Genomic DNA, 24,748 nt, shown 5'->3' on the forward strand with positions numbered 1-24,748 from the left:
AACCCCCATACAGCTGAGCCAGCAGAGGGCTTTCTGTCATGAGGCTTTTATCCAGTTTGTCCTTGTTGAACGTCTCTGACTTTATTCTATTCGTCTTTTCCCTTTGGCTGGGACTATCTGTGTTATTGATCTGTTTGTTTCTATTTGTTTCTATCTATTTGTTCATTTTTATTTTCCCTGGTTGTGAAATACTTTGTGACTTTGCTTTAGAAAAAAAAATGCTGTATACATTTCAATAAGGAGAGTACGGAGCCTGGGAGTGGCCATCTGGAGAAAAATGATTTATGTCGTGGCCACGATTTACTGTAACGTGCACACGAGATATAATTTGTTCCCTCGATTTCCTCTTTACGCACAAATTGCCAAAACATGCCTCTAAATAGTGACATGGTGCTCTGGATATATAATCCAGTCAGTCACATATTGGTGATCATGTTTAAATGTGGCCTGTTCTGGGTGTGTTGCAGCACCTGATTGTGTTTACATGGCCTGAAGGTTAAGTGGCTAAATATGTTGTAATATTTGGGGGATTTGCCTATTCAGTGTAAACAGACAATGGATATTAACATACCAAATCCTTACTAGGCCTATCTGCAATATCTAAAAGATTACTTTTAAGTTGCATTTTTTCCTAAACTGCACAGTTTAACGAAATCGAGGGAACGAATTGTATCTCGTGCGCATGAATGAACTAAAACGTGACGCACGGTGCAGTAAATTATGGACTCAGTATAACTTTTTTCTCTCCCGATGGCCGCTCCCGGGCTCCATAGGAGAGACTAGGTTGACCGCTCAAATTAAAACATCATTCAAAACGGAAACACATTGGAAACTTCGGCGTATCGCTCCATGGTGAAACTCCTCCCATTCATGGATTTAGTTAGATGGACGCAGGAATTGGGAAGCCCCGCCCTCCCTGGGAACCAGGAAGCTCCGCCCCCCTGGGGATTCCCTCTGGAGCCTTGTTGGTGGTGTGTATATACTCCCAGTCACTTAGACCAACATGGGGTCTGGGGACCACCAGGGGTCCTTGGGGGGGTTCCAGGGGGTCCCCAGCAAACTGATGAAGTGTTAAACTTCAGCATTATTTAATTTACAAGAAGTGAACACAATTAGAGAATGTAGAAGAATGACTGTTTTGATCATAGTTTCTCTGTTATCTCTCTACCAGTTCTGGACAAAATCATATCTGACAATAAAAATATTCTCAGATTTGGGTCTTAGAGACAAAATCTTATCAAACGGGGGTCAGTGGCCCTAATGTGGACTAAATTAGGGTCCTTGATATGAAAAAGGTTGAGAATCACTGATGTAAAGCACTTTGATCTGCATGTTGTGTGTGAAAGGTGCTATACAAGGTTATTATTATTATTTTTATCATTATTATTATTATTATTATTATTATCGACTCCTGGCCGAGGTCTGAACAGGAAGAGGCTGCTGCTCCTGTCAAACCAAGACAGACGGCATCACCTCCTCTCCTTTATTAATACCCCCCCCCACACACACACACACACTCCTCCTTATGGTTTAATTGTGATGTTAAGATGATTGAGTCAGAACGAGGAGTGACGGCTCTCGCTGCCCCGCTAATAAATGAGAGTGACAGACCAAAGAGACGGGCGTAAATTGTTTTCTCCCCCTCCTCCTCTCTTATTTATTTCACTCCAGACGTTCAGCGTGTGCAGAGCGGCTCCAGTGAAATTGTCTGGTCGCTGTGACATCACGGGTGTGACATCACAGGTGTGACATCACAGGTTTGAACCACAGACTGTGAACCAGATGGAGCAGTGAGTTCTTTACCCACAGCTTTCTGTGTTTAAATCTTTTTTATTGAGGAAGCAGTCGTAAAATACATTCAGTATTACACATTTGTCCTCGCTTTAGAGTTAGAGACAGAACAAAGAAAACAAAGAGAAAAGAAAAAACAAAGACATGTATACATCTATCCCCCCCCCCCCCCCCCCCCCCCCCCCCCCCCCACCTTCCTGGGACTTTACATCTTGTCACACCACAGGGGGCCATCAATATTGTACAACTGATCAGTTTGAGTTATCAATGTATTGGAGAAGGGGCCAGATCCTGTTGAACTGTTTCAGTTTGTTTAATAGAACCGTATTCTCTGCAGGTGAGAAAGTTTTACTGTTTCTTCCAGCCATAATTTGACAGGCGAGACCTCTATGACTTTGTCCAAAACATTAAAATAAGTTTCTTTGCTACGATAAGAGCATTAGAAAGCACCCACAGGTCTCTGAAGGGTTTTGAAGCCTAAAGATCTGGTTTACGGTCACCGCCATGTTGACATGTTTTGGAGGCAGCAGCCAGAGAGGCTGAGGGTCGACACAGAGCTGCAGCTCCGCCTGCTATTGGTCCGTGATCGACGACCTGTCAATCACTAGGAAAACAATTCTGTTTTATAACCGTTATATCTGTTAATGACACAACTGACCAGTGGTGGAAGAAGTACTGAGATGTTTTAGTGCAATAAAAGTATCAATACAACAATGTAAAGATACTCCATTACAAGTAAAAGTCCTGCATTCATAATCTTACTTAAGTAAAAGTACATAAGTATTGGCAGCAAAATGTACTTAGAGTATCAAAGTAAACGTACTCATTATGCAAACTGTCCCCATTTAGAGAGTTATATTTTTCATAAATTATTGGAATATTAATACAGATTTATTGACATACATGTACATGTAAGCAGCATTTTAAAGTTGTCAACGTGAAGCTAATCTTAACAATTTAGCTATACTTTTGGGTAGTCTAATCTATAACAATGCTATTTTATAGTTATTTTAAAAGATGATCAAATGTTTTAAATATAAAATATTGATTTGAAAAGTAACTAGTAACTATAGCTGTGAAATAAATGTAATGGAGTAAAAAGTACAATATTTCCCTCTGAAATGTAGTGGAGTATAAGTACAAAGTAGCATAAAATGGAAATACTCAAGTAAAGTACAAGTACTTCAAAATTGTACTTAAGTACAGTACTTGAGTAAATGTACTTAGTTACTTTCCACCTCTGCAATTGACGCAAAAAAGAGACAAAAAAGAGTTTAAAATCCTGTTGCATGTTTATAAAGCACTGAATGGTTTAGGACCAAACTACATGTCTGATCTCCTCCAGACCTCCTTCAGGTCTTCAGGTGCTGGTCTGCTTACTGGTCCAGGGTCAGAACAAAACATGGAGAAGCAGCTTTTAGTCTTTATGCTCCTCAGGCCTGGAACAATCTTCCAGAACATCTGAGCTCTGCCTCCACTTTACAGTCTTTTAAATCAGCTTAAAACTCTTCTGTTCACCATGCAGGGCTTTTTAAGAAATCTAGGGCAACATTCATCTGCACTGGAATATTAATAATCTTTTTTATTTTCTTTTAAATGTGATTTTAATGCACTTTTCACTTTTCTAATTCTCTTGCACTTTCTTTTTGTAAATTTTTTACCTTTACTGCATTTTTTATTACTCTGTAAAGCACTTTGAATTGCCTCAGTGTATGAAATGTGCTATACAAATAAAGCTGCCTTGCCTTGCCAATTATTTTGAAAATCTCCATATGGACTCACATTTGAAGAAGTCTTTTCGGAGCCGCAGAGGAATTGCAGTTTTCTGCCACTTCCTTACTGGCTTCAAAATTCACCCGTGGTTTTGGCCGCTTGGTTTGAACGCTCCGAAGTTGGTGGCCAGAACAGAGCGAAGTTAGTCAGCTGGCAGACTGGATCAGTGATTGGTTTTACTGTCAGACATGATGTGTGTGTGCGCATGTGTGTGTGTGTGTGCGTGTGTGTGTCCTGTCAGCTTAATAATAACCCTGGGACTCGTTCACCTGCCAAGATCTTTCACTGGGAAGGGAGCAATCAGCCGGTGGCATCGCCGCGGTGATGAAACCTCTGAGCAGGTGATGGAAATGAAAAGTTAAATTCGGCTCTTTGCTTACAGGATCGCTGCGTGTGGGAATTGGATTAGCGAGTCTGGAGCGGCGCCGCTAACGCCACGAGAGGATTTGCTCACTGGGATAGTGGGTTTAAATTAGAGGTAGACGGATTATGTGTTTTTTGGAAGCCGAAACCAATTTTTAGGACAGAAAAAAAGCTGATTATGAAACGACCGTAGGCTCCTGACACCGCGCAGCGCCGGGGTCCTGGATCTGTGAGTCTGAAGTTGAACATTATGAAAGATGGTGTGTATGGATTTAATGGTTTTATATCGCCAAACCCTCGCAAGATTGGAACTTTCTTTGTATTTTAAAGCGAAGATGAAAGAGGATTATCTCAGTAAACCCACAGACCGCCCCACAAAACATTTCAACTCCAACACTTCCTCGACCAGATAAAGCTCTGCTGCAGAGCTTAAAATCAAACACGTGTAGAAGATAACGACACCAACAATACATCTCTGCAGTCAGATGGAAACCATATCCCAGCCAAGAGCTTCTGAGGAATGAAGAAAAGAACAAAGTATTTTCCCACTGATGTCCATGTGGTCCAAGGGTTTGAACTGTTTTCAGGGACCAAAGGTTCATAATTCTCTGCCAGCACATAAATGACAATGGAAACTTTCAATTTCAAGGACTCAAAGTAAAAAAACACCAAAATTGCAGCACCAGGGGTTTTACCTGGCAGCAGATCACTTTAACATCTTAGATTGTGGACAGAGACCGAAGCACCGCTGCTCTCAGGTGTGAACACTGTTTTCATCTGTACATCAAAAGCATTTTCATTCTCCAGCCAAAATAAAATACAAAAACAATCGTGTGATAATACGGCGTTCGCCCAGAGAGCAGCTCCTTGTTTTTCAGTCCGGAGCGCTCAGCAGTTTGGGAGCGGGAGGCGGGAGCTGACTCTGTTGCTATGCAACTACTGAAACCCTGTTTGAAGTGTGACACTCTTATTAAAGCTGAAATGTTTGTAAGTTTCAGCGTCTGGGAGGCTGAGAGCGTGAAGCTGGCTGTCTGGTGTCAACACACAGAGAGGCTTCTGGGTAACGTGCTGCCTCACAGACAGACAGAAGCATCATGTACCACAGCGACAGCGGAGGGAAACCTGGAGTCTGCAGCCAAATCATATCAGACGTTTTACCAAAAAGAATTAAACACAAGTGATACATATCCTGATGAACATGGTTTAACCCTCTATACTCTGCAATAGAAATGGTCCACCAGAGCCTACACTGGTATTTTTGCTTACTGTGATGTCAATTTTTTTGCGTATCTTCAAATGTTTCATATCCCTAAAATCTGCACAACCCAAGCTAAATACTAATAAGTGGAAAAAATATTGAAATTGCGCCATAAATTAAAAATCGGACAAAATTGTACATGTTTTTTTTCACCAAAATGTGACACACACTAAACAGAAATATATATATATATATATTGCCTGAGACAGAATTGTCAACTCGTTCCATTTCCATCTTCAGTCTGACATTGCCTCCACTCTAACAGATTTCTGTGGGGGAGGGGGATTAGATTTTCCCTAACCAACTTGACATACAACTTTACAACCTTCTGCAGGTCGTTTAGAGTGAAAAAAAAAAACATGCTACAGGGGTTGCAGTGAAGACAGAATCTTATCTTTCAGATGCAAAAAGAATGAATGATCCTAGCTATTGTTTAGATTTTAGAGACATCTAAACAGCGTGATGCAAATGAGGCCGTGGCGGCCTATCCGAGTTTAAAGGGTTAAAGTCCCACATGGTGTAAAGCAGGACTCCCCTCTCCTCTGTGGTGATAAAGGAGTTGGATGGTCTATCTAAACATGGTGAAAGTATCAAAACTAAATCCACACAATCCATATTAGTGCAGCGAGCCTCTAAACGAGCCGTTTGGACTTCCGTAACTTTGTGATGTCACAAAGGTTCGCTCATTATCATTTTTGTAAGAAATAATAGACTAACAAAGTGTTTTTTTCAAAGCGGTTGAGCGGTTGTCGTCGTTTATTACCGGAGAGTTTTCCCTACCTGTAGCCGCCGGGCCGCGGAGTCTCACGTTTCACTCTGGAAACGGTTAGCCGATCGGAACGGAGGGGTCGTTAATATTAATGAGCCTTAAAGACACGGAGACAGAAACGGCCTGTTCTCGGTAAGGCTCAGAGAGATGCTGGAAAATGAACGTGGAGAAATGGATTGAGAGTGTTTTTGGTTCATGACACCACACACACAGCTTTGACTGGACAGAAAGACACTAAATAAAACTCTGGACAGTAGAATATAGAAACTTTAATGTTTTATCCAGTTCTCAGGCTGTTGAACCTGTCTCTCCTGTTTGTTGGATATTGTTGTGAGTTGTAGGAAGATATTTTATTTATTCCTGTATATTTTCCCCTTATTTCCTTCCCCAGACACACAGATCTCCCATCAGTACTGCTGGTGTGTTGGTGGTGTACAGTGTCACAGTGTGTGTCACAGTGTGTATCACAGTGTGTGTCACAGTGTGTATCATAGTGTGTATCATAGTGTGTATCACAGTGTGTGTGTCTGTCCACATTAGAAAGAGCTTTACAGAGCAGATCAGGGCTTGGAGGAAAACACTGTGGCTCTTCTCAGACCGGACAGATGGGTGCGTTGGGTTTTATCCTGCGTTCATGCAGAGAGGGGAGGAGTCCTGCTTCATATTCATGCGGTCGGCCTACATACAGTCACACCTGGGATCTGACCAGTTCAACCAGTCTGCTGCTGTTCACTGCTGGCAGCTGGAACAGAGTCAAGTCCAGCATCACATCCAGCAGTCCTGAGAACAAACCTGTGAGGAAAAGCAACGTGTTTCAGCTCGTGGCTTTCATCACGGTTTAGAAAACAAAACATCTACTTAAATCAACCAATAGAATAAGAGGCAATGGAAATAAAAAAATCAATAGAGTTTGATTGAGCAATACAAGGCTGATTTTACTCACTTTACGTATTAAAGCTGCACCTGGCAAGAGTTTTATGTATTTTATCTGTCTGAATCACAAAGTGGGGCTGCAACAGACTGTGTGTGTGTGTGTGTGTGTGTGTGTGTGTATGTATCTCTCTCTCTCTCTCTCTGTCTCTCTGTCTCTCTCTCTCTGTCTCTGTCTCTCTCTCTCTGTCTCTCTCTCTCTCTGTCTCTCGCTCTCTCTGTCTCTCTCTCTCTCTCTGTCTCTCGCTCTCTCTCTGTCTCTTTCTGTCTCTCTCTGTCTCTCTCTCTCTCTGTCTGTCTGTCTGTCTGTCTCTCTCTCTCTCTGTCTGCCTGTCTGTCTGTCTGTCTGTCTGTGTTAGGGTTAGATTTTAGGTTTAGGGTTAGGTTATATTTTGAAGCGTCAGGCTGTACGGGGTTAGAAGGTTGTCAGTTTGGATCCAGGCCTCCTCCCCTCCCTCTGCTGCTGAGCCTGGATCAGACAGACTGTCAGCATGGAAACACCCTGCAGGTTTTCCCTCACTCCATCCACAAGACTGAATCACAAGATACACATTTACAGGAGAAAAGTCTGAGGGAGAGAGAGAGAGAGACAGAGAGAGAGGGGGGAGAGAGAGGGGGAGAGAGGGGAGAGAGAGAGAGAGAGAGAGGGTGAGAGAGAGAGAGACAGAGAGAGAGATAGAGAGAGAGAGAGACAGAGAGAGAGAGGGGGGGGAGAGAGAGAGGGAGAGAGGGGAGAGAGAGAGAGAGAGAGGGTGAGAGAGAGAGAGACAGAGAGAGAGATAGAGAGAGAGAGAGACAGAGAGAGAGAGAGAGAGACAGAGAGAGAGATATACAGAGAGAGGGAGGGGGGAGAGAAAGAGAGAGGGTGAGAGAGAGAGGGAGAGAGAGAGAGAGACAGAGAGAAAGAGAAAGAGAGAGGGAGAGAGAGACAGAGAGAGAGAGGGTGAGAGAGAGGGAGAGAGAGAGAGAGAGGGAGAGAGAGAGGGACAGAGAGAGAGGGAGAGAGAGACAGAGAGAGAGAGGGTGAGAGAGAGGGAGAGAGAGAGACAGAGAGAAAGAGAGAGGGAGAGAGAGACAGAGAGAGAGAGGGTGAGAGAGAGGGAGAGAGGGTGAGAGAGAGGGAGAGAGAGAGGGACAGAGAGAGAGAGAGGAAACACCATGAGACTGAACTGTGACCTGAAGGGTGAATATTAATAAAAATATGAAACATGGTGAATCCAGCAAAGCTCAGCTCAGTCTGCTGTGGAAGGAGTTTGGAGTGAGGGGAAGGTTCCATTTATAAAGCAGAAGAAGAAGAAGAAGAAGAAGAAGAAGAAGAAGAAGAAGAAGAAGAAGAAGAAGAGCGTTTGTGTTCGTGACCAAAATACAAAATTTTCTTCAGTAAATCTTTGATTCAAAGATTGGATGTTTCCTAGCAGAAAGGATCAGACAACAGACAGAGAACAGACAGAGGAACAGACAGAGGAACAGACAGAGGGACAGACAGAGGAACAGACAGACAACAGACAGAGAACAGACAGAGGGACAGACAGAGAACAGACAGAGGGACAGACAGAGGAACAGACAGACAACAGACAGAGGGACAGACAGAGGAACAGGCAGACAACAGACAGAGAACAGACAGAGGGACAGACAGAGAACAGACAGAGGGACAGACAGAGGAACAGACAGAGGGACAGACAGAGGAACAGACAGACAACAGACAGAGGGACAGACAGAGGGACAGACAGAGAACAGACAGAGGGACAGACAGAGGAACAGACAGACAACAGACAGAGAACAGACAGAGGAACAGACAGAGAACAGACAGGGAACAGACAGAGGAACAGACAGAGAACAGACAGACAACAGACAGAGAACAGACAGAGGAACAGACAGAGGAACAGACAGACAACAGACAGAGAACAGACAGAGGAACAGACAGACAACAGACAGAGAACAGACAGAGGAACAGACAGAGAACAGACAGGGAACAGACAGAGGAACAGACAGAGAACAGACAGAGAACAGACAGAGGAACAGACAGAGAACAGACAGAGGAACAGACAGAGAACAGACAGAGAACAGACAGAGAACAGACAGAGGAACAGACAGAGGAACAGACAGAGAACAGGCAGAGAACAGACAGAGAACAGACAGAGAACAGACAGAGAACAGACAGAGGAACAGACAGAGAACAGACAGAGAACAGACAGAGGAACAGACAGAGAACAGACAGAGGAACAGACAGAGAACAGACAGAGGAACAGACAGAGAACAGACAGAGAACAGACAGAGAACAGACAGAGGAACAGACAGAGAACAGACAGAGAACAGACAGAGGAACAGACAGAGAACAGACAGAGGAACAGACAGAGGACAGACAGAGAACAGGCAGAGAACAGACAGAGGAACAGACAGAGAACAGACAGAGAACAGACAGAGGAACAGACAGAGAACAGGCAGAGAACAGACAGAGAACAGACAGAGGAACAGACAGAGGAACAGGCAGAGAACAGACAGAGAACAGACAGAGGAACAGACAGAGGAACAGACAGAGAACAGACAGAGAACAGAGAGAGAACAGACAGAGGAACAGACAGAGAACAGACAGAGGAACAGACAGAGAACAGGCAGAGAACAGACAGAGGAACAGACAGAGAACAGACAGAGAACAGAGAGAGAACAGACAGAGGAACAGACAGAGGAACAGACAGAGAACAGACAGAACATACAGGGGACAGACAGGGAACAGACAGAGGAACAGACAGAAGAACAGTCTCCACTTCACCTGCTGACCTGCACACCAATTTAACAGGAGCTGCAGTGACGGGCCGCTGAGAGAGGAGCAGCTGATTAACTCCCTGAGGGGGGGGGGGGGGGAGGAGGAGGAGGAGGAAGAAGAGGAGGGGGAGGAGAGGACAGGAGTTAGCAGGACAGAGGTTTGGTACCCAGAAGGCTCCATTATTCCTGGCCTGATTAGCATCGAGCTAACATTAGCATTCTGTCTGACTGGGTTCAGCTTCAGCAGTAACCTCACTGTGAAAAATTAATGTCAAAATCTCTACGCAAAAAAAAAAAAAAAAAAAGAGCCAATGTGACGGATTTTGTTCTTCGTTGTGTTGTTTTGTGTTGAGTGTTTTTCTTTCACCCTATTTAAGAGTGACAGTTCAACATTTGTACCACTGTTATTAGTATTTTTTAATTACCTTTGTTATTTCGTTTTTACCAGTTTCTGTTTTTACTGTCCCTTTTACCATCTACTGATCTATTTATTGCTACTCCTTTCCATTTGCCCTTGTTTTAATTTGTATGTTTTCAATTTGTATTTCTTTTAATATCAAGCATGTTTTTTTATGTAAAGCACTTTGAACTGCATCGTTTATATGAAAAGTGCTCTATAAATAAAGTTTATTATTATTATTATTATTATTATCAATAAAGAAAACATATTTTTGCACTCCAAAAAGGAAAGATACTGAGAACGCTGCACACTTGAATAATACCTAAACCTTCCATAATAACCTGAAGGTCCCAATAAAGTACTATGAACGTCACAATAAAGTATTATGACAGTGTGTGGGATTATATTTCTCAGTTACCGATGTTTCTAATTACATCTACCAGTGAACACAGCTCTGACGCAGTTCTGTGTACAATCTCCAGGATCAATCTTTCTTCATGTCATGTAGGATTTAAAAATTAACAACAAACACCGACAAGCCTGAAGAGAACGAGCCGGAGTTTGTTTTGAAGACGCTCTGCTAGCAAAAGATCAAAGTCAGCCGGTGTCACTTTGGGTTAAACTCAGTCTGTCTGCAGCAGAACGTCTTCACACAGCAGGAGTCCGTCAGTCAGTCCAGGACCCAGAGCGTCACGGGTCCGAGCCCTACAGCACAGACTGTCCATCAACAACCATGTCAATCAATCAATCAATCAATCAATCAATCAATCAATCAATCAGACTTTATTTGTATAGCACTTTTCATGCAAACAAATGTCACACAAAGTGCTTCACAGACTAAAACTTGATAATAATAAAACTTCACAGATGAGAACTTGTTAGGACACAGTAGAACTAAGGAAACACCAGAGACAAGATTAAAACAAATAAAACAAGATAATAACAAGATACGGGTAAAAACATTAAAAAAATAAAAATAAATAAAAACCTTAAATGTTCTGATTAAGATGTAAAAGCTAGACTAAAAACGTTGGTGTTGAGTTTGCATGTGTTGGTCTGGAGGATGGATGATAGTGAGCGAGGTTTAGCGATTTCTTCTTTAAAAAACTTAACGGCATTGATGAATTAAAACGTGAAAAATCAGATCCTTGACAAGCCCATATGGGTTTTTTCACTCTTTTCTGTGGTTTTTTGTTTGTTTGTTTTTTCCTTCAACTTCCAATCTCTAAGTATTTTTTTTTTTTTTTCATATATGTGCAATAAATTAAACTAAACTAAAATCAGCGAGTTTAACAGCATTTAAAAACATTTTAAAGCTTTTAAAAATGTTTAAAGGTAGTTACACTTTAGTAGTAATGGCATCATAAGCAGGTTAGTCCCGCCTACATCGACCGTCCAATCAGATTTGTCGGACAGTATCTGTCTGGATTACCTGCCGGTGGATAGACTTGGTCCAGACCGATATGAATCACCATGCAAATTAGAAAAGTGCAAAAGACTGAGATTCATGGGGGCTGGACACCAGGAAATATTGCAGCGGGATGTATGAATGTATTTTGTAATCCAAGTCAAACTACTGCTACCATTACTACTTGTACAAGTACTAATACTACTACTGCTGCCACAGTACACGCAGTAAACAGACTGTACAGAACTCAGCTGCCAGGCTTTGAACCAGAACCATCACTCCTGGTTTAGCCTCTTTACACTGGCTCCCAGTATGTTTCAGAATAGATTTTAAGAGTTTACTGATTACCTTTCAGGCTCTTCATGGCCTCTCTCCCTGCTGTATCTCTGAGCTCTTCGCACCGTAGTGTCGGTCCGTACTTTGAGCTCCTCGGGCAGAGCAGAGGTCTTCTGTCTGTCCAGAGTCCAGGCTGAAACCTAAAGGGGACAGAGCGTCTGCAGTCACGGCCCCGAGGTAGAGATCTACCCGGACCCTGGGATCCGAGACCTGACGCGGGACCCGTACGGGTTCGGGTCCACGTTTTATTATGGTCAATCGGGTCCGGGTTGGGTCCCGTTCTATTACCGCGGGTCCCGGGTCTGTTTATCATTATGTGTAATACCCGAGTGGATCCCAGAAGACCCGTGATCAGTGCCGATCACGTGACGAGACGAGAAACACATGGAAGCGCTGTGTAACTTGACGATCAGGCTGACCTGGGATCAGATTACAAGAGCGAAAATAAGGTGAAGAAGGGCACAACTTGGCAAGTCTTTCTGTTATTTTGATCTCCTTTTATTAGGTACCATATGTTGTAACATGATAAACGTTTTTAACAGCATTTTTAGTACCAATTTTAATTACCGGGTTTGTCGGGTCCATAAAATAGACCCGACCCGATCCTCTCTCCTCTCGGACATGCACCGGGTCGGGTCTGTAATATCTCGGGCAAAAACGGGTCGGTATATACAGTATATATTTTTCAAAATTATCGGGTCCAATCGGATCTTTGTACGAATTTCCCGGGTCCATTAGGGTTCGGGTCCGTCATTTTGGACCCGTGAAGACCTGTACCCCGAGGCTCTGGAACGATCTGCCCGAGGAAATCAGGTCGGCTGAGTCAGCGATCTCCTTTAAGTCTCTTCTTAAAACAGACTTTTATCGGAGAGCCTTTCCTGATTTTAAGTGACCTTTAATTTCCTTTGAACTGTCTTTTATTTCCTTTAAAAAATGTCTCTTTTCTTATCTTTTCCTCCACTGTATTGGCTTTTATACACCAAATTGTTTTTATCTGCTTTCTCTTAAAACCTGATGATTTTATGACTTGTCTGTTTTATTTTTCTGTCTTTGTGAAGCACTTTGTAACGTGGATTTTGAAAAGTGCTCTATAAATAAAGATTATTATTATTATAAACCCGCCTTTCTGTCAGACAGCCTCATTACAGCTGCTCCCGCATCGCTGAGTTTCCGCGGGTCGTCTCAGGTCGGTCTTCGTCTCCTCCTCCTCCTCCTCCTCCTCCTCCTCGCTGCCCTTTGACCTCTGGCTCTTGCAGGAAGGTGCTGAAGGAGATCCCCCTGGGCGACCTCCGGCCCGACGAGACGGTGCGTGCGGCCCGGGAGGCCCAGCTGCTGGCCCAGCTGCACCACCCCGCCATCCTCGCCTTCTACCACAGCTTCCTGGAGCGAGACGCCTTCTGCATCGTCACCGAGTTCTGCCAGGTCAACACACACACACACACACACACACACACACACACACACACACACACACACAGTTTAATCTGACTTTTACCTCTGCCGCTGAAGATAGATGGAGGTTGTGTTTTCACGCTTGTCTGTTTTTTTCTATTTTTCTGTTTGTTAGCAAGATAATTCAAAAGTCACGAACACATTTGGCTGAAATCTGGAGGACAGATCGCTCTCGGTCCAAGGATCAGTTGGTTAGATTGTAGTTTGTGATTGTAGATTTTGTTTTTTTTTAGCCATAACTATTATGTTGTGTTCAAGTGCTGGTGGGAACAACGTGATATCATGAAATCTGTGAACTGAGCAAGAACTCTGAAACAAATTATCTGAAAATGACGTTCCTCCAACACAAACTGGATTCTGTGACAGAACCACAAATTGGACACAAACATTTTCAGCTAAAGGCTAAATTCTAAGTTTAGGGGTAACACTTTACAATAAGGGTCACTAAGTTAAGGGTTAGTTAATGCTTAATAAGCATTAACTAACTGCTGCTGCTTCTGCTGAGTTTTGTTCAGCAAATTTGAAACTGACAGCTTGAATTTCAGGTCGTACTTTTTTCTCTGTGCCGCCATGGAGATCAGCAAATGTGACTGATGTTTGAATGCAAGTAAAAAAAATAAAAATAAACTGCTTCACAGCATCAATGGCAGCCGGCTTCTAACTGAGACCGGCCTTTATTTGTCAAAACATGCAGCCACACCCGGGCCGGTGAAAGGGAATCGGCTTTTAATTGAAGTATGTATGTATTTTTTTAATTCCCCAGTGGGGTTTTTAAAAGGTTTCCAAGGCCCAAGGGTCATGACAATGACCTGGGAAACTTTCAGCAGAGGAATGTCGTCTAACATTCGGAGAGTGTTTGATAAAAGAAAAACGGCGAAAATCTTGAAAAAACCGACTGACTGACTGACTGACAGACAGAGCATGGAGGAGCTCAGGGTCTCGCTCAAGGACACTTCAGCAGGTCGACCCGCAAGGAAGTAAAATTGTTCTCACATGGCTTTGAATCTGAAATCAAAACAAATCAAACCTCTTACTACCCAGGAGTAGTAGTAGTAATAGTAGTTGTAGTAATAAAACCACAATACAGCCAAAGTCAACATTCAGTCTTGAATGTTCAAAACAAGTGATTTATCTCCATGACCCACCTCTCTCTCTCTCACTCTCTCTCTCTCTCTCTCCCTCCCACTCTGTCTCTCTCTCTCTCCATCTATTTCCCCCTCTTTCTTCTCCTCTCTCTCTTTTCCTCCCTCCTGGTTTCTCCAACACTCATCAATTCTTATCAGATCTGAAGAGAAACAGAAAATGAAGCAATGACAAGAAATGAAATAAAAAAACGTCTGCTCCCCCTCTCTCTCTCCCCCTCTCTCTCTCTCTCTCTCCATCTCCATCTATCTCTCCATTATACTGTATGTCTCTCTTCATCTTGAAGGAGTGTTTGCTGTCTGTGTTACAGCAGGTACTCTCTTCATCCTCGGGCTTCTCTTCTCCGCTAATGAATCTCAAATTCCCTTCATCTCCTTCTTCTTCTTCTTCTTTGGCTGTGTTTCTCTCTGTATTCTCCACTCTGATGTTTTTTTTTTCTTTCTCTCTCCCTCCCCCTCCAAGCCATTTATCTTCCTCTCACACGTCATTTTGTGGTGATACCTGCTCGCTCTCCAGCCCTCCGCCTCCCACACACACACACACACACACACACACAACACAGCGCTCTGCTTTTCCCTCTGAATCTCTGTTGATGTTTCCGTCTTTCCTCTCAGTCAGACTCTGAGGTGGAGCCCTCGCTCTGCCGGGGTTCAGGGTTCAATTCCCTGTGTAGAAAACAGCAGCTGCATTTACATGGAGCCTTTTAATCATGTAACGTGCCGTAAGGACACTAAAACTCTCACGTAGTTTGTTGACTAGCAAAAAGAGTCTGCAGGCAAAACTATACTTAAAGCCCAGTTTTATTAGGCAATTTCTCCAACATCAAACTCCAAGTTCAACCGGACGTTTTCCCAGCTTCCCCACGACTCCCCTTAAAGGAGCCTTGCTCTCTCAAAATCATCTTGGTTCCACCCACATCACATCATGATATGCTGCCCTAGTAATGTGATCAGTGACAGCTCACATTACAATCAGAACAGCAGCCCAATCAGAATAAAAAATGCCTCGTAGAAACGCCTCAATCAGAATAAACTGGCCGATCCGAATGAAATTTAATTCCGTTTGAGAGGCTGTTTAACTCTTTCATAACCCGGTCGATGGATAAAATTTGGTCATGTGAACACTCACTCCATCACTTTCTTTATCTCGTCTCTTTCTGCACACGCTCGCCCATTTAACGTAAGTAACGTCAATTACGTTCCCCCTTTTTTTCCGGGAGGATTTGAATGGATGTGCTTGTTATGAATCCCGGGGCGCCCGGGTCTGATGCGGGCGGGTGGTGCAGCCCGTTTTTATATCAAGTCCTGACTCTGTGACGCTGTGGTCCTGCCTCTCCGGGCCGGTTTCGGTTTACAGCGGTGAAAATTACAAATGGACCCGATCACTGCGGGGGCAAAACAAAACAAAACGTCTTTTTCTGACACTTATGGAGTCGTATGTTTTGATAAAACTGTTGCTTCATCAGAAAGAACAGCAGTAAAGAAATAACCGACGCAGCTCCATCTTGTAAAAACGTAAGCTCATGTTAGAGAGCTGATTCTGTGTTCTGTGCATGTCAGAAACTTTTATCCTGATTCCATACTGTGGAGCATGTAAACTCACATCTCAATGCGATCGTTATATTTAGCGCTCATGTGTAAACACTTGCGTGGCGATCTTCATTCAGAATGAAAAGAAATGTCTCATGTAACCACAGCTACTGAAGACATTCAGCTGCTCTGAATGTCTGAATGGATTAAGTTTCAAAATGAGCACATTTCCCCACGAGATCTTTTTTTTTTTTTCATTCCTTCGGCTGTTTTTTTATTCATGCGTCTTCAAGGAGCTGTGAGGATTTTAACCAGCTGACTGGACAGAGCAAAGCACTGCATGACTTCCACTGGTGAATTCTCTTCTAGTGTGAATAAGGACGGGACGATATATCGAATTTCAATAAATCTCAATACAAAAATGTGTCAGTCCGTCTGTTGTGTCAGGAACATGAATGGTGATATCAGCTCCATGTTATTCTGCTGTCAGGAACATGAATGGTGATATCAGCTCCATGTTATTCTGCTGTCAGGAACATGAATGGTGATATCAGCTCCATGTTATTCTGCTGTCAGGAACATGAATGGTGATATCAGCTCCATGTTATTCTGCTGTAGTGATCACTAATGAGACTCTTGACCATCACAGTTTCACAAGCTCTCCATCCAAATTATATTATTGTCACTTTGTAACGACATTTTTAAATTGTTGTTTACATTCTAGCAGCCAATGGCATCGCTGGAAAGATCTGAGTCTCAGAAATAAACAGAATTCTGCACAGTCAGACTTTGTTGTCACTGAACTTTTATTGATCACATGGTATCCTGTCTGTATTGATCCTGAACCTCAGATCATGGATCGAATCGTAATGGAGATAAACAGATCACTGATGATGAAGGATCTAGAAAGTAACTGTATTGGACAATGGTTCTGTATAAATGATGTACTTGATCGATTCTATTAATCTCGATTGTATTTATTAGTACTATGTGACTACCAATTGTTTTGTCTTTTGATCGTGCAAAAGAGATTCTTAATATCAGTGAGATTTACCTGGTTAAATACAGAGGTGGAAAGTAACTAAGTACATTTACTCGAATACTGTACTTACAGTATTGTACAATTTTGAGGTACTTGTACTTTACTTGAGTATTACCATTTTATGCTACTTTATACTTCTACTCCATTACATTTCAGAGGGAAATATTGTACTTTTTACTCCACTACATTTATTTGATAATTTAAGTTACTAGTTACTTTGCAGATTCAGATTATTAATACAAAATATAATCAACCAATAAATTGTGATGTATTATTATAGATTACTGTAAGCTACCCAGCAGTATATAAAGTAGTGGAAATCAGCCCCACCTTTTCCAGCTGCAACATTAAAGTGATGCTTACACATTAATGCATCAATAATTATAATTCAATAATATAATATATACTGTATTATTCTGAAATGGGCCATTCTGCATAATGAGTACTTTTAGTTTTGTTGATTTAAGTACATTTTGATGCTAATACTTTTGTACTTTTACTTAAGTAACATTTTGAATGCAGGACTTTTACTTGTAACAGAGTATTTTTATACTGTGGTATTTCTACTTTTACTTAAGTAACATATCTGAGTACTTCTTCCACCACTGCTTAAATAAAGGTTCAATAAAAAATGAAACTAACACTGCCAGGGTTCAGCTGAGACCGCCCACACTAACAAACTAACACACACACTCGCATACGATGCTGGAAGGCACTTTGGATAAAAGCGGCCTGCAAATGGTTTGTATTATATTAGAGACACACACACACACACACACACACACCTACACACACACATACACACACACACACACACATAAATTCAGAGCCTGGCCGCCTGGCCAATCAAAGAGCCAGTGTGCTCAGCGGCTCTTGAAGTGATCTAGTCAGCCCATTACCCACAAGCCCCCACAGAGGCTGAGCGGGGCTGACTGAGCTCAGACCGCCTCGCTCCAGACCGCCTCGCTCCAGACCGCCTCGCTCCAGACCGCCTCGCTGCAGAGGGAAAAATCACACGCTCAAAGTCAGTGTTTCAGGAGTGAAAATAAAGAATGCGTTTCTCTTGTGGCATTTCATAAAAAATTCATTCATGGGCATCAATGAAGAATTATACAGTGGGTTTTTCAACATGAGGCTCAGGGGCCTGTGGGATAGAAGCAGGAGAAATAGAAATACATGAGGATTTGTATGCAGCACTAATGCAGGGAAAACACATGGAGGACTTCTAGCTCCCACTGTGTTTTATATGCATTTGTTACCACTGACTGTCTGATTCTGCGTCTCTCTGCAGGATCGGGATCTGGACTGTAAGCTGGAGGAGGTGAGGGAAGCTGGGCGGAGCTTACCTGAGATGCAGGTCATCGATTGGCTCGTCCAGCTGCTGCTCGGGCTTCACTACATGCATGACAGGTTGAGATACTATTACCATGGCAACTTACATTCCCCAGCCTCCCCGAGCAGATCCTGTTCAGGTTCACTGCTCCTCACTGCTGCACATTTTACATTTTCAGCTAATGATCATCTCCATTTCAACAGTATAATCAGCTTCAGTTCCTGTATCACCAACATTACATGCAGCCAATCGTAAGGAGGTCAAGGGTCAGAGGTCACAGCAGCCTGACACTCTCTCTTACGTGAAAACCTCGTATCTCCAAATGTCAACTTTTTAGGAACTAAGAAAAGCAGCCTTGTTTTTAGCTTGACGGCGAGGCATTATAAAGTTCATCCAGTGGGTTTGAGGTTGGAGAATCTTCTTAAAGGGCAAATCAGCACTAAATCACATAAGGCAGAGAAGTGTTGCTGCATTGCACTTCTGGCCACGCCCCAATCAGTGATGTCACAGCAGGTGTTTTGCCTTTGAACGGTGATGCAAAACACCTGGGTTGATTGGCTCTTTAGTCCACAGAGGAGTGTGTAATCCTTCAACTGAAGTTAAAACATTAAAATCACTAAAATTGGAGTTATGAGGTTTTCACATGACAACAGCAAATTATTCCTCTGACCCTCGAATGATCATGGATGATATAAGTACAAAAAAATAGATGGATATTGAATATCTAAGGGGGCACATAACCATCCGACACCTCTGATATATTAAACTAGGATACGACAGCAAGGGTTTATCCCCGAAATTCCCCAATCCTCGAAGGCCCCATTAAGTCAAAGCTAAAATAAAATAATAAAAAGCTATTCAATAATCACACAATAAGACTCCAGGATTAATCTTCTCAATTATATTGGTTGTATGTCCCAACTATTTTTATTTCGCCAAATAATAAAGTTTTTCCTTCTGGACTAATCTAAAGTTAATTATATTATTATTACTCCAAAACACTCCAAAATGAATTGATAGAACCCTCCAGGGATTGTCTCCCCAATAATAAAGGGTATGTAACTATTTATATTTTTTTAACACTCAATAATAAATTTAACTAATTAAATATAGCCACACTAGCGGTGATGGCTGGGTTCATGCCAGCACAGCAGCCAGAGCTGAAACGTGGAAGTTTGCATTAAGATTACTTAGGGCTGGACGATAATTCAATATTATCGTTTATCGTCTTTCAGTGGGATTATATTGTTATATGATATGGTTATTTTGGCATATCGAGACGCACAATTCTGCTGTCTGAACTGATGAGAACAAGCTAATTTTATTTAGAAATTCAGACAAAATGAAGTATGGAAGGAATATTATGTGAAAATTTAACGTGATTTCGCTTATGTGAGCCATATCGTCATATATATCGATATCGAAAAAAATCGTTATGATTATCGTGATATTGATTTCAACCATATTGTCCAGCCCTAAGATTACTGTCAGTTTTGTCATATTAGGCTGTGGAGCCATCAGACCCCAAGCTGTCAAGTTCTGATACTGAAGAATTCAACAGCAAGTTAAAAGTTAAAAGGTTCAATATCCAACTTCGTATTGCCTTACTGTGTCTAGCTGTTCACTCAGAATGCTGCTGTTAGGCAAAGTCTGGTCGGATCTGTATGGAAATTGGTGTGCATGTTCCACATAAGGGTCGGAACCATAGACTGTAAAAAAAGATGGACGTAGTGAGTGACATCACCCACAGGTTTCTGAAGGCCGTTTTGAAGTCAAACGTTCGGGTCTACGAGCGCCGCCATGTTGACAGATTTTGGAGCCGGAGCAGCCAGCGCCGCCTGCTATTGGTCCGTGATCGGCGAGCTGCGAAATCACTGGACAGGCGACCTGTTAATCACTCGTAAAACTACCCGGTTTTATAACCGTTATATCCCGTTAATGACGCAGTTATTTTGAAAATCGCCATATGATATATACACATTAGAAGAAGTGAAATTAGCTACTGAGACCATAACCTCCTGTCGAAAAAAAATATTGACTTTATATTTTGAGTGAGAAGTTGAGCTGTGGTCCCATAGACATGAATGGATTTAGGTGGGATTTAGAGTCTTTTTGGAGCCGACCCTAGTGGACGTTAGAGGAACTGCAGCTTTCAGCCACTTATTGGCTTCAAAATTCACCCGAGGTTTTGGCTGCTTGGTTGTAACATGATTGACAAGTTTCATAGCGATTGGTGAAATTCTATTTGAGTTATTAGCCAAAATTTCATAGGCCACGCCCACTTTCACTAATGATGACCAAACTCCAGATTTTGACTAGGACATGGTCCTAGAGCATGTGTACCGAATTTCGTGCAATTTCACCCATTGGATTAGGAGATACAGTTTTCTGGCCTTTGTGGCGCCCCCTATTGGTCAATATTTGAATGGCTTTGCACACATGTTCACTCATTATATGTGAACATGTCCAAGTTTCATGATGATTGGACCATCTATCACAAAGTTATCACAATTTAGCTTATAGGCCACGCCTCCTTCACAACTTTAAGAGTTAATATCAACAATCTATAGACAAAAAGAGTGTAGGGCCATAGAGGCTACTGACCGATTTTGGTAGTAATCGGTCAAATGGGGTCGGAGGAAATGTTAAAAATGTGTTTTTCAAATAATTCAAAATATCTCATAAATTTTCCAGGTGAGCCTTGAGGTCCTTACGGCAAATTTGTAGAGTACGGTTAGGTCGACATGTGGACCAAGTTTCATGTAAATCGGACAAATCGGTGTGGGAGATACAGCCTTTTAAACCTTTTAGTTTTTAAATTAAATTTTTTAATTATAGCGCCACCATCAGGCCATATTTCTTGTGGGTCTAACTGAAGCCAGACTAGACCATGGTGGAAAGTCTCATGGCGCTAGCATTTACCAGAGATTAATTTAATCAGTTAATTAATAATAGTTATTATAATCATAAACATATCAAAATCAATGCAGTTCTTCGTCTAGGGGTCATCAATGTCCACACCAAATTTGAAAAGATTCTTACAGAAACTGTTCAAGTTATCGTGTTCACACGAAGGATCTGCGGCGGGTGGGGTGAATCCATAATATCCCCGAAACTCATTTCGGGGATATAATAAGAAAGTATACAAGTAAATAAATAAATAAAAAATAGATAAATAAAAAGGTAAACATGCAGATGTATGAATGAATAAACGAGCGAACACATGACCCAGGCAGGCTGAAGCTTGTCAGGCTGAAGTTGACTCTGCTCTCTTCTCTGCAGGCGGATCCTCCACCGAGATCTGAAGGCCAAAAACGTCTTCCTGAAACGCAACCTCGTTAAAATCGGTGAGTTTCCTCTGCAGCAAGGGCCCATGGGAGTTTTCCTGTTTGTTTGAAATCTTACGCAGGCTCTCTGAATGTGTGTGTGAGTGTGTTTATGTGTGTGTGTGTGTGTGTTGGGCAGGGGTGTGACAGAATCCCTCATGCTGGTTTCAAAGCCTCCTTCCCGCGATCTACGACAAAAAACTTCTCTACAAAAGAAGTGTGCATAAATAGAAATGTGCTTCTAGTTAATTAGCAATCCACATTACAGTAGAGGAATCTATATTTGGAGTCAGTTCAGCAGCGTTGTAGTCAGCAGATCACAGATGTTTTGGCCGAGTTGCTGCCGTCTGCAGTTTGGACGCCTAACTGCCTTCATGCTGCTGACACTTCTGGTTAGCTGATAACCAGCTGCACCAACACTGGTACAGAGGTACAGCAGGTACAGCATGTGCCATTTGGTGGAGGCTTTTATCCGAAGCGTCTTAGTGTCACAAATTAATTAGGGGTTCGGGTCAAAAATACTCTTGAAAGTTAATAAGATGCCCGTGAAATTAAAACTGAGGGGCAGAACCATCCCCTGATAATTACAAGTATCCAGTTTTGGATTTCACCCTGTTCTTTTTTTTTTGTTTTTGTTTAGTTGTCCAATATTAACGTGTGACTGTGACTGCTGTCCCCTGTGGGCCACCGTAGGTGATTTGAGGGCGATTCTTTTCCAGTGCATTCTGGGAGAGCAAAATAGAGTGGTATTTAATCGGAAAATAACCAAGCAGGCTGAAGCAATGGAAAATATCTCTGTGTGTTACTCTGTTGATGATATATTATGATTTAGAATAGAACAAATAGAAAGTCTTACTGCTACAAATTGAGTGTTTACTTGCCAGTGTACACTGCAAATGTATTATATAATTGTTCAATAAAATTGCCTTTGCAGAATACCAAATGCTCCTAAAAAGCAGATCAAGGAGGCAAGAAATACCCTCTGGAAAAAAACTTTTCTTCCCCCTTTATGAGTACATACATCTTTAGCATGAGCCGTTGGAATTGAACCCGCAACCCGCCGTACACCACCTTGATACAGGAGGTAATAACGCAATAGACTGCTGTTACCAAAAGTTGAGCTACAGTCAACTTTTCCAGGCCAGGACAGTTGATTGTGGTCAGGGTTAGGGTTCTCTGGTCGTCCAAAGGGAATGAACTGTGGGTGACTGGTTTGTCCAGTAGGGGGCAGCAGGGGCGGACTGAAACAATAATTCAGGCCGGGAATCTGTGTGCGCCAAAATTTTTTGGGCTCCTTCTGGGTTGCAAGACAGCTCCATTAATGTTAGCCACCCAGTAATGCTAATGTTACGTTACATGTTACCTATTTGTTCATTAATGAAATTGAACATTGGCTACATAACTGCAAGTATAATACGAAAGTCCAAAAAACATGCCTCTGTACAAAAGCTTTAACTCAAAGCAAATTTTATTTCACCCTTATCAGCCAGTTAAGGAAGAGTCATCGCATCGCTACTTCAGATTAACCAGTAAGTAATTACCACTAGTAAACCAGTAGGCGGTGCAGTAATACCCACACACACATACCCGTGTATGTACGGTTAGGGTTAGGGATTTTTACTGCTCCGCTATTGCCTTACGTTGTTTAAACAAGCTAATGTAGCTAGCTGGCAAGCGAAATAAACAGAAAAAAATGAAATAAAATTACTTTCAAACTTACAATCGACCCCAACGATGGATCCACCATTCTCGTTTTATGTTATTCCTGTCATCTTTCAAGTGAAAGTTGTAGGAAAATGGGAAGTTTTGAGCGGCTGGAATCAACTTCTCCATTTTGCACGTCAGGAAGAACTAGTAGTTCATGAAGCTAAATCACATCAGTATGGAAAACATGTAAAGATCTGATTGGCTGTGGAGGGTGAAACGTTCAGCCGTGGAGACGAGCGTCCAGACTTCAGCTGGTGGCTCAGCTCTGGAGGAGATGGACGGACTGAAGCTGACTGGGTGATCCTTCCTCCTCTGTTCTCAGGTGATTTCGGCGTTTCCTGCCTGCTGATGGGGTCATGTGACCTAGCCACCACCTTCACCGGCACTCCCTACTACATGAGCCCCGAGGTGCTGAACCACCAAGGCTACGACTCCAAGTCCGACATCTGGTACAGTTCTGTTCTTCCTGCTTCGTCCAACTCTGTCTGTCTGATAGGAAAGTGTACAGTGATGTAAACTTGCTCCTTACTCTCCAAATATATATCCGCCATTTCCCAGTGAGCATTTTTCCGTTGAAAAGACGTTTAAAAAATGACTGTGGTTCAAAACAGGTTCAAAAGTGAACGTTTTTTCACCGACTATTTGAAGACGTCGATTGAACGTTCACATTTAGACCATATTTCACCGGGATATTTCACCGGTGAAATATGGTCTAAATGTGAACGTTCAACGTTCAAAGAGGAAAAATAAAGGGAGAGAGAGAGATGGGGGGAGACATGCAACAAAAGTCCACAGCCGGATTCAAACCACAGACGTTGTGGTTATGAGGTTTGTGTCTCAACCAGCAGGCTACCGGAGCATACTGCATTTTGCATTAAATATTTCAGTATAACTCTGAGTATATACACTGCTTAACTATGTCAGTGTCAGTTGTAGTTGAAGCTGCACCACCTCTGTACTTGCACATCAGCACTAAGCGCAATTTCTTATTTCACATGAATGTATAGAAGTGTTCCCATTACGATGTCCTGAAGCTCCTTGTTGGCAGCACACAGCCTGTATAGTTCCATATTTATCACATTTTAAATGAAACATTAAATGTGTTGAAATCACGTCTTCGTGTAGAACACATTTCACCTGCCAGTGCAATATGACTTTGGAGAAATACCTTCACACTGATCAATATCGTCTCTCTTTCAAGCTACAACTGATCAAATTATCAAATGATTAAACAAATTTGTGTTTTGTGACACGTTGATGTTGTAACGCATTTCAGCTGGTTGAAAAGAGGGAGAAAAGAGTCTGAGACGTTCAGACCGAATATCACCCAGTTTTCAACTAGAAATCAATGTTGAAATCCCGGTTGGTGCTCACTGGGTAACGTCTTCATAGCACAAGAGATCATGAATTTTTTTGTGATCCTTG

General features: G+C 42.3%; 1 protein-coding gene across 1 annotated transcript in view; it reads left to right on the plus strand.

The window, feature by feature from the left end:
• The window catches only part of LOC139649482 (serine/threonine-protein kinase Nek11-like), a gene marked incomplete at its 3' end in the record, with an annotated part of 52,924 nt that overhangs the window by 7,294 nt on the left and 20,882 nt on the right, over positions 1 to 24,748 (plus strand). The window contains exons 2-5 of the mRNA XM_071525897.1: positions 13,048 to 13,213; positions 18,249 to 18,367; positions 21,573 to 21,637; positions 23,646 to 23,772. Of these exons, the coding sequence (XP_071381998.1) occupies positions 13,048 to 13,213; positions 18,249 to 18,367; positions 21,573 to 21,637; positions 23,646 to 23,772 (477 nt within the window). The remainder of the gene's footprint in view (positions 1 to 13,047; positions 13,214 to 18,248; positions 18,368 to 21,572; positions 21,638 to 23,645; positions 23,773 to 24,748) is intronic.

This window comes from Centroberyx affinis, unplaced genomic scaffold (genome assembly GCF_046629955.1).
Source record: "Centroberyx affinis isolate AG114_WGS23_722 - 3 ecotype Tasmania unplaced genomic scaffold, CSIRO-AGI_Caff_v1 ptg001354l_1, whole genome shotgun sequence".
Taxonomy (NCBI): Eukaryota; Metazoa; Chordata; class Actinopteri; order Beryciformes; family Berycidae; genus Centroberyx; species Centroberyx affinis.